This window comes from Oncorhynchus mykiss, unplaced genomic scaffold, assembly GCF_057628025.1.
Source record: "Oncorhynchus mykiss isolate SJ-2025 unplaced genomic scaffold, ASM5762802v1 scaffold93, whole genome shotgun sequence".
Classification (NCBI taxonomy): domain Eukaryota; kingdom Metazoa; phylum Chordata; class Actinopteri; order Salmoniformes; family Salmonidae; genus Oncorhynchus; species Oncorhynchus mykiss.
Genome location: NW_028322092.1, coordinates 344,671 through 361,079, shown reverse-complemented (window position 1 = coordinate 361,079; position 16,409 = coordinate 344,671). Strand labels below are relative to the sequence as shown.

The 16,409-nt window shown below is 47.2% G+C and overlaps 1 protein-coding gene across 3 annotated transcripts in view; it reads right to left on the bottom strand.

The window, feature by feature from the left end:
- Positions 1 to 16,409, bottom strand: part of LOC110510481 (interactor of little elongation complex ELL subunit 1) — a 39,212-nt gene that overhangs the window by 10,815 nt on the left and 11,988 nt on the right. For 2 of the 3 annotated variants that reach the window (XM_090228577.1, XM_090228575.1), the window contains exons 12-16: positions 11,484 to 11,520; positions 8,001 to 8,057; positions 6,587 to 6,652; positions 2,938 to 6,482; positions 591 to 759 (exon numbers count right to left, since the gene is read on the bottom strand). In XM_090228577.1, the coding sequence (XP_090084703.1) occupies positions 591 to 759; positions 2,938 to 6,482; positions 6,587 to 6,652; positions 8,001 to 8,057; positions 11,484 to 11,520 (3,874 nt within the window). Of the gene's footprint in view, positions 1 to 590; positions 760 to 2,937; positions 6,483 to 6,586; positions 6,653 to 8,000; positions 8,058 to 11,483; positions 11,521 to 12,103; positions 12,305 to 16,409 lie in introns of those variants that run through there. The other variant, XM_090228578.1, reaches the window with a different exon arrangement.

Sequence of the window (16,409 nt, the reverse complement as noted above, 5' to 3'; positions counted from 1 at the left end):
CACGTGACGTCAGTCCAATCAAGCTATTCAATGAAGCCATGTTACCTTCTCTAAGGACACTGTAGGCCAGGATGTGTTACCTTCTCTAAGGACGCCGTACCTTCTCTAAGGACACTGTAGGCCAGGATGTGTTACCTTCTCTAAGGGCGCTGTAGGCCAGGATGTGTTACCTTCTCTAAGGACGCTGTAGGCCAGGATGTGCTACCTTCTCTAAGGACGCTGTAGGCCAGGATGTGCTACCTTCTCTAAGGATGCCGTAGGCCAGGATGTGTTACCTTCTCTAAGGATGCCGTAGGCCAGGATGTGCTACCTTCTCTAAGGACGTCGTAGGCCAGGATGTGTTACCTTCTCTAAGGACGCTGTAGGCCAGGATGAGTTACCTTCTCTAAGGACGCTGTAGGCCAGGATGTACTACCTTCTCTAAGGATAATGTAGGCCAGGATGAGTTACCTTCTCTAAGGATGCCGTAGGCCAGGATGTGCTACCTTCTCTAAGGATAATGTAGGCCAGGATGAGTTACCTTCTCTAAGGATGCCGTAGGCCAGGATGTGTTACCTTCTCTAAGGATGCTGTAGGCCAGGATGTGTTACCTTCTCTAAGGATGCTGTAGGCCAGGATATGTGCTCTGTCCCAGTCCCTCTTCCGTCGGCACAGAGCAGTGTAGACTCTAACAAGAGCCTGGAGGTGAGACCCAGGCAGCTCAGTCCTCTCAGTCTTCAGCTTAGTCAGCATCACCGACATCAGGTCATCTGCCAGAGGCTGACAAGTCACAGGACAGCCATGTACCAACGATTCACAGGACAGCCATGTACCAATGATTCACAGGACAGCCATGTACCAATGATTCACAGGACGGCCATGTACCAATGATTCACAGGACAATAATGTACCAATGAGTCACAGGACAGCCATGTACCAATGAGTCACAGGACAGCCATGTACCAACGATTCACAGGACAACCATGTAAGAGGTGTTACCGTCTACAAATTAAAGGGATATTTTAGGATCTCTGCTAGCAGATACCATTAACTTCTAGTCATTATGCCAACGCTAGTTAGCAACTACGTTCAAACTGCACGGAGACATAAAAATGGTATCCACGAGTTCACCTGACTCTGGGGAAGTCGATAAAGGAGACCACCTGACTCTGGGGAAGTCGATAAAGGAGACCACCTGACTCTGGGGAAGTCGATAAAGGAGACCTCCTGACTCTGGGGAAGTCGATAAAGGAGACCTCCTGACTCTGGGGAAGTCGATAAAGGAGACCTCCTGACTCTGGGGAAGTCGATAAAGGAGACCTCCTGACTCTGGGGAAGTCGATAAAGGAGACCTCCTGACTCTGGGGAAGTCGATAAAGGAGACCTCCTGACTCTGGGGAAGTCGATAAAGGAGACCTCCTGACTCTGGGGAAGTCGATAAAGGAGACCTCCTGACTCTGGGGAAGTCGATAAAGGAGACCTCCTGACTCTGGGGAAGTCGATAAAGGAGACCACCTGACTCTGGGGAAGTCGATAAAGGAGACCACCTGACTCTGGGGAAGTCGATAAAGGAGACCACCTGACTCTGGGGAAGTCGATAAAGGAGACTACCTGACTCTGGGGAAGTCGATAAAGGGTCTCATTGACAAAATCCAGAATAGAGGTCGACCGATTAGTCGGAATGGCCGATTAATTAGGGCCGATTTCAAGTTTTCATTTATACCTTTATTTAACTAGGCAAGTCAGTTAAGAACACATTCTTATTTTCAATGACGGCCTAGGAACGGTGGGTTAAGTGCCTCGTTCAGGGGCAGAACGACAGATTTTCACCTTGTCAGCTCGGGGGATACAATCTTGCAACCTTACAGTTAACTAGTCCAACGGTCTAACCACCTGCCTCTCATTGCACTCCACGAGGAGCCTGCCTGTTACGCGAATGCAGTAAGCCAAGGTAAGTTGCTAGCTAGCATTAAACTTATCTTATAAAAAACAATCAACCATAATCACTAGTTAACTACACATGGTTGATGATATTACTAGATATTATCTAGCGTGTCCTGCGTTGCATTTAATCTGACTGAGCATACAAGTATCTAAGTATCTGACTGAGCGGTGGTAGGCAGAAGCAGGCGCGTAAACATTCATTCAAACAGCACTTTCGTGCGTTTTGCCAGCAGCTCTTCGTTGTGCGTCAAGCATTGCGCTGTTTATGACTTCAAGCCTATCAACGCCCGAGATGAGGCTGGTGTAACCGAAGTGAAATGGCTAGCTAGTTAGCGCGCGCTAATAGCGTTTCAAACGTCACTCGCTCTGAGACTTGGAGTAGCATGGGTAACGCTGCTTCGAGGGTGGCTGTTGTCGTTGTGTTGCTGGTTCGAGCCCAGGGAGGAGCGAGGAGAGGGACGGAAGCTATACTGTTACACTGGCAATACTAAAGTGCCTATAAGAACATCCAATAGTCAAAGGTTAATGAAATACAAATGGTATAGAGGGAAATAGTCCTATAATAACTACAACCTAAAACTTCTTACCTGGAATATTGAAGACTCATGTTAAAAGGAACCACCAGCTTTCATATGTTCTCATGTTCTGAGCAAGGAACTGAAACGTTAAGCTTTCTTACATGGCACATATTTCACTTTTACTTTCTTCTCCAACACTTTGTTTGTGCATTATTTAAACCAAATTGAACATGTTTCATTATTTACTTGAGGCTAAATTGATTTTATTGATGTATTATATTAAGTTAAAATAAGTGTTCATTCAGTATTGTTGTAATTGTCATTACTACAAATAAATAAATACAAATTTGGATGATTAATCGGTTTCGGCTTTTGGTCCTCCAATAATCGGTATCGGCGTTGAAAAATCATAATCGGTCGACCTTTACTCCAGAAGCATGCCTTTAAAAGATCCTACGGTAAATATGCTATGTAGGCAAAGCTGTTCGTGACTAACCTCATTGTCTGAGAACTCAGAGAGGACCTCCTTCTCCTCATCCCGTAACACAGGTTTCCTAGACAGATTCCCAACAAACAGGTGACTCTTGATGACAGGTAACAGGTCAAAACACTGGGCTGCTATCTTCTCTAAGGCCTGGGATATGGAGGCTTCGCCTGCTGCTTTCCCAACCAGTTTCTCCTTCTCTAAGGCCTGGGATATGGAGGCTTCGCCTGCTGCTTTCCCAACCAGTTTCTCCTTCTCTAAGGCCTGGGATATGGAGGCTTCGCCTGCTGGTTTCCCAAACAGTTTCTCCATCTCTGTAGGCTGTGAAGAACTCCCATGTTGAGGTGTCCTGAGTAGTGGGTCAGGACAGGCTGATGTCGTGGAGGATATCCCCTTCGCAGCAGGGCCGGCCGTCGCCCCAGCAGGGCCGGGGGAGCAGTTATCCAGCCTCAGTCTTTTGGCACTCTTTGGTAGAAGCACGTCGACTCCACTTCGCTTCCCTCTTTGCTCTGTTTTGGTGAAAGCCGTGGACGAGGAGTTGATGGTTTTGAAGCCAGATATCTGACTGACAGAGCTGGAAGGTGTGGTGCCCGTCTCAGCAGAAGACATAGAGAGGTTTCCTCGGAGGATACTGAGAGTCCAGGCACGGGCAGACAGTTCTGGATACATGCCGTCTAGAATCCTCATGGAGTTCTCCTGGGCGGGACTAGTGGAGGAAGAGGAGGGGCTGAAGGCAGGAAGTCTCCCTGGAACAGGAACAGCGTGTTTAGGAGTGGCTGAACCAAACTGTAGTGGTGAGGAAGGGGTGGTTCGAGACGGGGAGCTCAACATCTGACCATCAGGTGCTGTTTGGGATCCCACAGGGGAAACAGGCCCTTCCATCGGTGAGGGAAAGGACAGTTTACCAATCGCCGGTCTTGGATTGCCAGGTTTTACCGGTCTCGGAGGAGTTAAAGTGAGAGGCATCAGAAGAGGAGGTAGTGGAGGACCCATTTCAAAGCGAACCTTCCCAATGGGAACTTTCCATGTACATTCTGGGGAGTGGCCCACAGGCAAGGCTGCTGTAGGTTTTGGGGAGTGGCCCACAGGCAAAGCTGTTGTAGCTTCTGGGGAGTGGCCCACAGGCAAGGCTGCTGTAGGTTCTGGGGAGTGTCCCACAGGCAAGGCTGCTGGCCTGATCCCATCACTCATGTCAGGGCTGAGTCTTTCAATAATAACTTTACATGAAAGGGTGGCCGTTTGCTGGCCGTCCCTGGGAGCCGCTCCGTCCCTGGGAGCCGCGCCGTCCCTGGGAGCCGCGCCGTCCCTGGGAGCCGCGCCGTCCCTGGGAGCCGCTCCGTCCCTGGGAGCCGCGCCGTCCCTGGGAGCCGCGCCGTCCCTGGGAGCCGCGCCGTCCCTGGGAGCCGCGCCGTCTTTCACTGAGCTGGTTTGGACTGCGTTTGATCTAACAAGACTCTTCCTGACACGCCCACTTCTAGTACTGATCATCTCAGTCTGGTCTTTCCCACCTAGTTTCTCAGACCCTTCATCTGTCAGCTGGGACTCAGAGATGCAGTCGGTGGTTGTAGGACGCTTACGGTCAGCTTTCATATCCTGGTGTTGTAGAACATGGACTGGGCGATCACAATCTTTCAGCATCCCGTTGTTCAAAGGCTCGTCCCTCTGTAACTCTGTAGGAGACAGTGGATTCCTAACGTCAGACCCTGGGTCTTCAGCATCTTTCCTTCCATTCATCCTCTTCGGTTGTGTACCAGATCTCAGGAGCTTCACGTTCACCACAGGGGAAAGACATATGGGACTATGTAACCTCTTGCAAACTGTATGGTTTCTGCTACTCTGAGCATTGGGTTTTGTTGCCTGGATGTCTTCATGGAGTTCAGATGTCGTAGTACAGTTCTCTACGTTATTTACAGAGCTCATTAAACTGGCAGGAGAGATGTGGACACTTGTTTTTGTCAGCGGTGCCAGAGACTTCTGTTCAGATGATGATTCCTCTGCCCCAGAGGAATGCACCGTGATGACTGTTGATACTATACCTACATCCTTCAGTCCTTCTGTAGGGTGACTGTGGGAGGCCAGTCTTTCTGTAGGTTGACTTGGGGAGGCCAGTCCTTCTGTGGGGTGACTGGGGGAGGCCAGTCCTTCTGTAGGGTGACTGGGGGAGGCCAGTCCTTCTGTAGGGTGACTGGGGGAGGCCAGTCCTTCTGTAGGGTGACTGGGGGGGGCCAGTCCTTCTGTAGGGTGACTGGGGGGGAACAGTACATCACCAACCTGTTTCCAAGAGAAACCCTCTTCATCGTCTTTATCCGATTCCTGGCCTGTAAACAACTTGTCTTGTTTATGGGGACATGCTTGAGGAGCTGCTTTCTGATCAGTTGTGTTACATTGAGTGTTAGGAGCCCATTCAGTCAGTTGTTCTGGACCAGTCACTGTCTCTGCAGAACACTCAACCAGAGGACTGGGTTCCAGCTGTTTAGTGGAGGGAGTTTGAGACACGCTGGCCTCTCCTGACTGATCTTTAATGCTTTCTACTTTCTCTGAGTCCCCATGGTTGATGCTCTGACCCGCCAAGACACAGCCATTATAACACGGGTTAGTCTCAACATCCATCTCTGTCATGTCTGGTGAGAAGTGCTGCACTTCTTCTCCTTGTGTCTGGGTGAGTGACTTCTGAACGGCCCCATTATGGACAGAGAGGTTGTCTGGATGCTCTACTGGGTTTGGGAGACACTCTGTGGCTTTGGTAAAGGAAGGTAGATCATTAGAGGAGGTTTGAGTCTCTCCTGATGGGGACTGGATGGTTTCAGCAGCTGGTTCTACCTGCATGTCTTCCTGTTCACAGACAGCCACACTGTTCCTCTCTGTCTCTCCTGAGGTCCCTGCGGCCAGATCAGGGCTTTTTCTCAGAGTAGAATTAGTGCTGTCTGAAACAGGGCTTTCTCTCGGAGTAAAATTAATTCTGTCTGATGGTAGTTCCACTGAGGAGTCTGCAGGTTGTTGTCCTGCCAAAACAAGGGCCATCTGATTGGCTGGTCCAGTTTTCTGTCCTGCTGTCTGATTGGCTGGTCCAGGCTGCTGTCCTGCTGTCTGATTGGCTGGTCCTGTAGTGTAGACAGAGTGGTTTCTGTTCTCTAGAGGAGATCTGGTTCCTCGAGCTCTGGACTCCAAGACATCATCCAACCTCTCCTGAGCTGAGGAGCAGGGTAAGGGGGAGAGGACAGGGGGCAGCGGCTTGAACCAGTCCAGGATCTCCTCAACTGATCTACTATGTTTATGGCCTGGCGGGTCATTGTTCCTGCCGGGACCAGGGCCTGCCGGGTCACTGTTCCTGCTGGGTCCAGGGCCTGCCGGGTCACTGTTCCTGCTGGGTCCAGGGCCTGCCGGGTCACTGTTCCTGCTGGGTCCAGGGCCTGCCGGGTCACTGTTCCTGCCGGGACCAGGGCCTGCCGGGTCACTGTTCCTGCTGGGTCCATGGCCTGGCGGGTCACTGTCAGGTCTGTGGGGTTCAACTGTGCTGCGGTCTTGTAGGTGCTCCTTTAACTGCTGTTTCCTCCTGGCTGTGAGTGAGACAGACAGAGACATAATGATATTCTGGTCTGTTGTAACAAGGAGAGGTCCATTATATCATATGACATCATTACAATGCGTCTTGAATACATACCAGGGAGGTGTGATGAGGGAGGAGCTACACACACCCATAGATCCTCCAGCAGCCTCTGGATCTTCTCTGTAAAACACACCACCGTATCAACACCACGATGACTGTAGATACTATACCCCACCGTATCAACACCGTGACGACTGTAGGTACTATACAACACTGTGACGACTGTAGGTACTACACCCCACCGTGACGACTGTAGGTACTAAACCCCACCGTGACGACTGTAGGTACTAAACCCCACCGTGACGACTGTAGGTACTACACCCCACCGTGACGACTGTAGGTACTACACCCCACCGTGACGACTGTAGGTACTACACCCCACCGTGAGGACTGTAGGTACTACACCCCACCGTGAGGACTGTAGGCACTACACCCCACCGTGACGACTGTAGGCACTACACAACACCGTGATGACTGTAGGTACTACACAACACCGTGACGACTGTAGGTACTACACCCCACCGTGACGACTGTAGGTACTACACAACACCGTGACGACTGTAGGTACTACACAACACCGTGACGACTGTAGGTACTACACCCCACCGTGACGACTGTAGGTACTACACCCCACCGTGACGACTGTAGGTACTACACCCCACCGTGACGACTGTAGGTACTACACCCCACCGTGACGACTGTAGGTACTACACCCCACCGTGACGACTGTAGGTACTACACCCCACCGTGACGACTGTAGGTACTACACCCCACCGTGACGACTGTAGGTACTACACCCCACCGTGACGACTGTAGGTACTACACCCCACCGTGACGACTGTAGGTACTACACCCCACCGTGACGACTGTAGGTACTACACCCCACCGTGACGACTGTAGGTACTACACCCCACCGTGACGACTGTAGGTACTACACCCCACCGTGACGACTGTAGGTACTACACCCCACCGTGACGACTGTAGGTTCTATACAACACCATGACGACTGTAGGTACTACACCCCACCGTATCAACACCATGACGACTGTAGGTACTACACCCCACCGTATCAACACCATGACGAATACTACACCACACCGTGACGACACCCCACTGTGACGACTGTAGGTACTACACCCCTACTACAGTACTATACAACCCCATGACGACTGTAGGTACTATAATACACCATGACAACTGTAGGTACTACACCTAACCAACACCATGATGACTGTAGGTTTTTAATTTTATTTAACTAGGCAAGTCAGTTAAGAACAAATTCTTATTTACAATGACGGCCTACATGGGAACAATGGGTTAACTGGGGCAGAACGACAGATTTATACCTTGGGGCTAGGGGATTCGATCCTGCAACCTTTCGGTTACTGGCCCAACGCTCTAACCACTAGGCTACCTGCCGCCCCAAAGGTATTAGTGTGTGGTATCAACTTGTGTAATAAAAACATACCTTTATCCACCTGTGTTTCTTCAGGTGCCGTTGCTTGAGTTGATGTGCTCTTTAATACTGAACAAAGACAAGATTGAACTTAATTAACAAACGCTGTGATACTACTACTGCTACTTATCAACTCACTGCCTTCCTGAAGACAAACAATGTATACGAAATGCTTCAGTCTGGTTTTAGACCCCATCATAGCACTGAGACGGCACTTGTGAAGGTGGTAAATGACATTTTAATGGCATCGGACCGAGGCTCTGCATCTGTCCTCGTGCTCCTAGACCTTAGTGCTGCTTTTGATACCATCGATCACCACATTCTTTTGGAGAGATTGGAAACCCAAATTGGTCTACACGGACAAGTTCTGGCCTGGTTTAGATCTTATCTGTCGGAAAGATATCAGTTTGTCTCTGTGAATGGTCTGTTCTCTGACAAATCAACTGTAAATTTCGGTGTTCCTCAAGGTTCCGTTTTAGGACCACTATTGTTTTCACTATATATTTTACCTCTTGGGGATGTTATTCGAAAACATAATGTTAACTTTCACTGCTATGCGGATGACACACAGCTGTACATTTCAATTAAACATGGTGAAGCCCCAAAATTGCCCTTGCTAGAAGAATGTGTTTCAGACATAAGGAAGTGGATGGCTGCAAACTTTCTACTTTTAAACTCGGACAAAACAGAGATGCTTGTTCTAGGTCCCAAGAAACAAAGAGATCTTCTGTTGAATCTGACAATTAATCTTAATGGTTGTACAGTCGTCTCAAATAAAACTGTGAAGGACCTCGGCGTTACTCTGGACCCTGATCTCTCTTTTGAAGAACATATCAAGACCATTTCAAGGACAGCTTTTTTCCATCTACGTAACATTGCAAAAATCAGGAACTTTCTGTCCAAAAATGATGCAGAAAAATTAATCCATGCTTTTGTCACTTCCAGGTTAGACTACTGCAATGCTCTACTTTCCGGCTACCCGGATAAAGCACTAAATAAACTTCAGTTAGTGCTAAATACGGCTGCTAGAATCCTGACTAGAACCAAAAAATTTGATCATATTACTCCAGTGCTAGCCTCTCTACACTGGCTTCCTGTCAAAGCAAGGGCTGATTTCAAGGTTTTACTGCTAACCTACAAAGCATTACATGGGCTTGCTCCTATCTATCTCTCTGATTTGGTCCTGCCGTACATACCTACACGTACGCTACGGTCACAAGACGCAGGCCTCCTAATTGTCCCTAGAATTTTTAAGCAAACAGCTGGAGGCAGGGCTTTCTCCTATAGAGCTCCATTTTTATGGAACGGTCTGCCTACCCATGTCAGAGACGCAAACTCGGTCTCAACCTTTAAGTCTCTACTGAAGACTCATCTCTTCAGTGGGTCATATGATTGAGTGTAGTCTGGCCCAGGAGTGGGAGGGTGAACGGAAAGGCTCTGGAGCAACGAACCACCCTTGCTGTCTCTGCCTGGCCGGTTCCCCTCTTTCCACTGGGATTCTCTGCCTCTAACCCTATTACAGGGGCTGAGTCACTGGCTTTACTGGGGTTCTCTCATGCCGTCCCTGGAGGAGGTGCGTCACCTGAGTGGGTTGAGTCACTGATGTGGTCATCCTGTCTGGGTTGGCGCCCCCCCCCCCCCCTTAAGTTGTGCCGTGGCGGAGGTCTTTGTGGGCTATACTCAGCCTTGTCTCAGGATGGTAAGTTGGTGGTTGAAGATATCCCTCTAGTGGTGTGGGGGCTGTGCTTTGGCAACGTGGGTGGGGTTATATCCTTCCTGTTTGGCCCTGTCCGGGGGTGTCCTCGGAGTGGGCCACAGTGTCTCCTGACCCCTCCTGTCTCAGCCTCCAGTATTTATGCTGCAGTAGTTTATGTGTCGGGGGGCTAGGGTCAGTTTGTTATATCTGGAGTACTTCTCCTGTCCTATTCGGTGTCCTGTGTGAATCTAAGTGTGCGTTCTCTAATTCTCTCCTTCTCTCTTTCTCTCTCTCGGAGGACCTGAGCCCTAGGACCATGCCCCAGGACTACCTGACATGATGACTCCTTGCTGTCCCCAGTCCACCTGGCTGTGCTGCTGCTCCAGTTTCAACTGTTCTGCCTTATTATTATTTGACCATGCTGGTCATTTATTAACATTTGAACATCTTGGCCATGTTCTGTTATAATCTCCACCCGGCACAGCCAGAAGAGGACTGGCCATCCCACATATGCTCTCTCTAATTCTCTCTTTCTTTCTCTCTCTCGGAGGACCTGAGCCCTAGGACCATGCCCCAGGAATACCTGACATGATGACTCCTTGCTGTCCCCAGTCCACCTGACTGTGCTGCTGCTCCAGTTTCAACTATTCTGCCTTATTATTATTCGACCATGCTGGTCATTTATTAACATTTGAACATCTTGACCATGTTTTGTTATAATCTCCACCCGGCACAGCCAGAAGAGGACTGGCCACCCCACATAGCCTGGTTCCTCTCTAGGTTTCTTCCTAGGTTTTGGCCTTTCTAGGGAGTTTTTCCTAGCCACCGTGCTTCTTCACCTGCATTGCTTGCTGTTTGGGGTTTTAGGCTGGGTTTCTGTACAGCACTTTGAGATATCAGCTGATGTACGAAGGGCTATATAAATAAATGTGATTTGATTTGATTTGATTTATACTGATACTACTACTACTACTACTACTACTACTACTACTACTACTACTACTACTACTACTACTACTGCTACTACTACTGATACTGCTACTACTACTGATACTGCTACTACTACTGATACTACTACCACCACTACTCCCACTACTACCACCACTACTACTACTACTGATACTGCTACTACTGATACTGCTACTACTAATACTACTACTACTTCCACCACTACTACTGATACTGCTACTACTGATACTGCTACTACTACTACTGATACTACCACTACTTCCACCACTACTACCACCACTACTCCCACTACTACCACCACTACTACTACTACTGATACTGCTACTACTGATACTGCTACTACTAATACTACTTCCACCACTACTACTGATACTACTACTACTGATACTGCAACTACTGATACTGCAACTACTACTGATACTACCACTACTGATACCACTACCACTACTAATACCACTACTGATACCACTACCACTACTACTACTAATCAACCACTACCACTACTACTCAACTACCACCACTACTACTCAACTACCACTACTACTCAACTACCACTACTACTCAACTACCACTACTACTCAACTACCACTACTACTACTACTGATACTACTACTACTGATACCGATACTACTACCACTACTACTACTACTCAACCACTACTACTACTCAACCACTACTACTACCACCACCACTACCACTACCACTACTACCACCGCCACTACTACCACTGCTACTACTACTACTACCACCACCACTACCACTACCACCACTACCACTACTACCACCACCACCACCACCACTACTACTACTACTACGAACAGCACTGTTACCTTTATTCTTCTCCGTCTCCAGTTTCTCTAGTCGTTCCTGGAATAGAAAGAGGGTCCAATCAGACCGTTTCAAAACACTTTACAGTTGATACTACAGCCAATGAGAGTCTAACACTCTACAACAGTGGTCACCAACCTTTTCTGAGTCAAGATCACAGAGTCAAAATGCAAGCTGAGATCTACCGCTCTGATTATTTTTAAACAGGACTTTAAAAAACAACCAATTAAAAACAGTTCTGTAGCAATGAGGTTTGAGCAGTAGACTATAGGCCCAATACATTATACAGCGCCTTGCAAAAGTATTCATCTCCCTTGGCGTTTTTCCTCATTTGTTGCATTACAACCTGTCATTTAAATGGATTTTTATTTGAAGTAATGGACAAACACAAAATAGTCCAAATTGTTGAAGTGAAATGAAAAATAACACTTTAAAAATATAAATAAAGAATAAAACCTGAAAAGTGGTGCGTTCATCTGTATTCACCCCCTTTACTAGGAAGCCCCTAAATAAGATCTGGTGCAAACAATCACCTTCAGAAGTCACATCATTAGTTAAATAAAGTCCACCTGTGTGCAATCTAATTGTCACATGATCTCAGTATATATATACACACACACACCTGTTCTGAAAGGCCCCAGAGTCTGCAACACCACTAAGCAAGGGGCACCACCAAGCAAGCGGCACCATGAAGACCAAGGAGCTCTCCAAACAGGTCAGGGATAAAGTTGTGGAGAAGTACAGATCAGGGTTGGGTTATAAAAAAATATCAGGAACTTTGAACATCTCACGGAGCACCATTAAATCCATAATTCAAAAATATGAATATGAAGAATATGGCACCACAACAAACCTGCCAAGAGAGGCCTACCCACCAAAACTCACAGAACAGGCAAGGAGGGCAACAACGATGACCCTGAAGGAGCTGCAAAGTTCCACAGCGGAGATTGGAGTATCTGTCCATAGGACCACTTTAAGCCGTATACTCCACAGAGCTGGGCTTTATGGAAAAGTGGCCCAAAAAATGCCATTGCTTAAAGAAAAAAATACGCAAACACGTTTGTTGTTCACCAAAGGGCATGTGGGAGACTCCCCAAACATATGGAAGAAGGTACTTTGGTCAGATGAGACTAAAATTGAGCTTTTTGGCCATCAAGGAAAACGCTATGTCTGGTGCAAACCCAACACCTCTCATCACCCCGAGGACACCATCCCCACAGTGAAGCATGGTGGTGGCAGCATCATGCTGTGGGGATGTTTTTCCATCGGCAGGGAAACAGGTCAGTACTGAAGGAATGATGGATGGGGCTAAATAAAGGGACATTCTTGAGGGAAACCTGTTTCAGTCTCCCAGAGATTTAAGACTGGGACGGAGGTTCACCTTCCAGCAGGGCAATAACCCTAAGCATACTGTTAAAGCAACACTCGAGTGGTTTAAGGGGAAACATTTAAATGTCTTGGAATTGCAGAGTCAAAGCCCAGACCTCAATCCAATTGAGAATCTGTGGTGTGACTTTAAGATTGCTGTACACCAGCGGAACCCATCCAACTTGAAGGAGCCGGAGCAGTTTTGCCTTGAAGAATGGGCAAGAATCACAGTGGCTATATGTTTCAAGCTTATCAAGACATACCCCAAGAGACTGTCAGCTGTAATTGCTGCGAAAGGTGTCTCTACAAAGTATTGACATTGGGGGGTGATAGTTATGCACGCTCAAGTTCTGTTTTTTTGTTTTATTTCTTGTTTCTCAATAAAAAAATATTTTGCATCTTCAAAGTGGTAGGCATGTTGTGTAAATCAAATGATACACACACACCCCCTCCCCCAAAAAATATATTTTAATTCCAGGTTCTGAGGCAACGAAATAGGTAAGATGCCAAGGAGGGTGAATACTTTCGCAAGCCACTGTTACTGCATTTTGGCTATGCTCAGTAGGCTATAGGTCCAATACATTACCACTGCATATTGGCAATGCTCAGCACTCCCAATACATTATCCCTGCATATCGGCTATGCTCAGTAGGCTATAGACCCAATACATTATCACTGCATATTGGCTATGCTCAGTAGGCTAGAGGCCCAATACATTATCCCTGCATATCGGCTATGCTCAGTAGGCTAGAGGCCCAATACATTATCCCTGCATATTGGCAATGCTCAGCACTCCCAATACATTATCCCTGCATATCGGCTATGCTCAGTAGGCTATAGACCCAATACATTATTACTGCATATTGGCTATGCTCAGTAGGCCCAACACATTATCCCTGCATATTGGCAATGCTCAGTAGGCTATAGAACCAATACATTATCCCTGCATATTGGCAATGCTCAGCACTCCCAATACATTATCCCTGCATATCGGCTATGCTCAGTAGGCTATAGACCCAATACATTATCCCTGCATATTGGCTATGCTCAGTAGGTTATAGACCCAATACATTATCCCTGCATATTGGCTATGCTCAGTAGGCCCAATACATTATCCCTACATATTGGCTATGCTCAGTAGGCCCAATACATTATCCATGCATATTGGCTATGCTCAGTAGGCTATAGGTCCAATACATTACCACTGCATATTGGCAATGCTCAGCACTCCCAATACATTATCCCTGCATATCGGCTATGCTCAGTAGGCTATAGACCCAATACATTATCACTGCATATTGGCTATGCTCAGTAGGCTAGAGGCCCAATACATTATCCCTGCATATCGGCTATGCTCAGTAGGCTAGAGGCCCAATACATTATCCCTGCATATTGGCAATGCTCAGCACTCCCAATACATTATCCCTGCATATCGGCTATGCTCAGTAGGCTATAGACCCAATACATTATTACTGCATATTGGCTATGCTCAGTAGGCCCAACACATTATCCCTGCATATTGGCAATGCTCAGTAGGCTATAGAACCAATACATTATCCCTGCATATTGGCAATGCTCAGCACTCCCAATACATTATCCCTGCATATCGGCTATGCTCAGTAGGCTATAGACCCAATACATTATCCCTGCATATTGGCTATGCTCAGTAGGTTATAGACCCAATACATTATCCCTGCATATTGGCTATGCTCAGTAGGCCCAATACATTATCCCTACATATTGGCTATGCTCAGTAGGCCCAATACATTATCCCTGCATATTGGCTATGCTCAGTAGGCCGTAGACCCAATATATTATCCCTGCATATCGGCTATGCTCAGTAGGCTATAGACCCAATACATTATCACTGCATATTGGCTATGCTCAGTAGGCTAGAGGCCCAATACATTATCCCTGCATATTGGCAATGCTCAGCACTCCCAATACATTATCCCTGCATATCGGCTATGCTCAGTAGGCTAGAGGCCCAATACATTATCCCTGCATATTGGCAATTCTCAGCACTCCCAATACATTATCCCTGCATATCGGCTATGCTCAGTAGGCTATAGACAGAATACATTATCCCTGCATACTGGCAATGCTCAGTAGGCCGTAGACCCAATACATTATCCCTGCATATTGGCTATGCTCAGTAGGTTATAGGCCCAATACATTATCCCTGCATATTGGCTATGCTCAGTAGGCCGTAGACCCAATACATTATCCCTGCATATTGGCTATGCTCAGTAGGTTATAGGCCCAATACATTATCCCTGCATATTGGCTATGCTCAGTGGGCTATAGACCCAATACATTATCCCTGCATATTGGCTATGCTCAGTGGGCTATAGACCCAATACATTATCCCTGCATATTGGCTATGCTCAGTAGGCCCAATACATTATCCCTACATATTGGCTATGCTCAGTAGGCCCAATACATTATCCCTGCATATTGGCTATGCTCAGTAGGCTACAGGCCCAATACATTATCCCTGCATATTGGCAATGCTCAGCACTCCCAATACATTATCCCTGCATATCGGCTATGCTCAGTAGGCTATAGACCCAATACATTATCCCTGCATATTGGCTATGCTCAGTAGACCCAATACATTATCCATGCACATTGGCTATGCTCAGTAGGCTATAGGCCCAATACATTATCCCTGCATATTGGCTATGCTCAGTAGGCTAGAGGCCCAATACATTATCCCTGCATATTGGCAATGCTCAGCACTCCCAATACATTATCCCTGCATATCGGCTATGCTCAGTAGGCTATAGACCCAATACATTATCACTGCATATTGGCTATGCTCAGTAGGTTATAGACCCAATACATTATCCCTGCATATTGGCTATGCTCAGTAGACCCAATACATTATCCCTGCACATTGGCTATGCTCAGTAGGCTATAGGCCCAATACATTATCACTGCATATCGGCTATGCTCAGTAGGTTATAGGCCCAATACATTATCACTGCATATTGGCTATGCTCAGTAGGCTATAGGCCCAATACATTATCACTGCATATTGGCTATGCTCAGTAGGTTATAGACCCAATACATTATCCCTGCATATTGGCTATGCTCAGTAGACCCAATACATTATCCCTGCACATTGGCTATGCTCAGTAGGCTATAGGCCCAATACATTATCACTGCATATCGGCTATGCTCAGTAGGTTATAGGCCCAATACATTATCCCTGCACATTGGCTATGCTCAGTAGGTTATAGGCCCAATACATTATCCCTGCACATTGGCTATGCTCAGTAGGCTATAAGCCCAATACATTATCACTGCATATTGGCTATGCTCAGTAGCTATAGGCCCAATACATTATCCCTGCATATTGGCTATGCTCAGTAGGCCATAGGGCCAATACATTATCCCTGCATATTGGCTATGCTCAGTAGGCCCAATACATTATCCCTACATATTGGCTATGCTCAGTAGGCCCAATACATTATCCCTGCATATTGGCTATGCTCAGTAGGCTATAGGCCCAATACATTACCACTGCATATTGGCTATGCTCAGTAGGCTGTAAG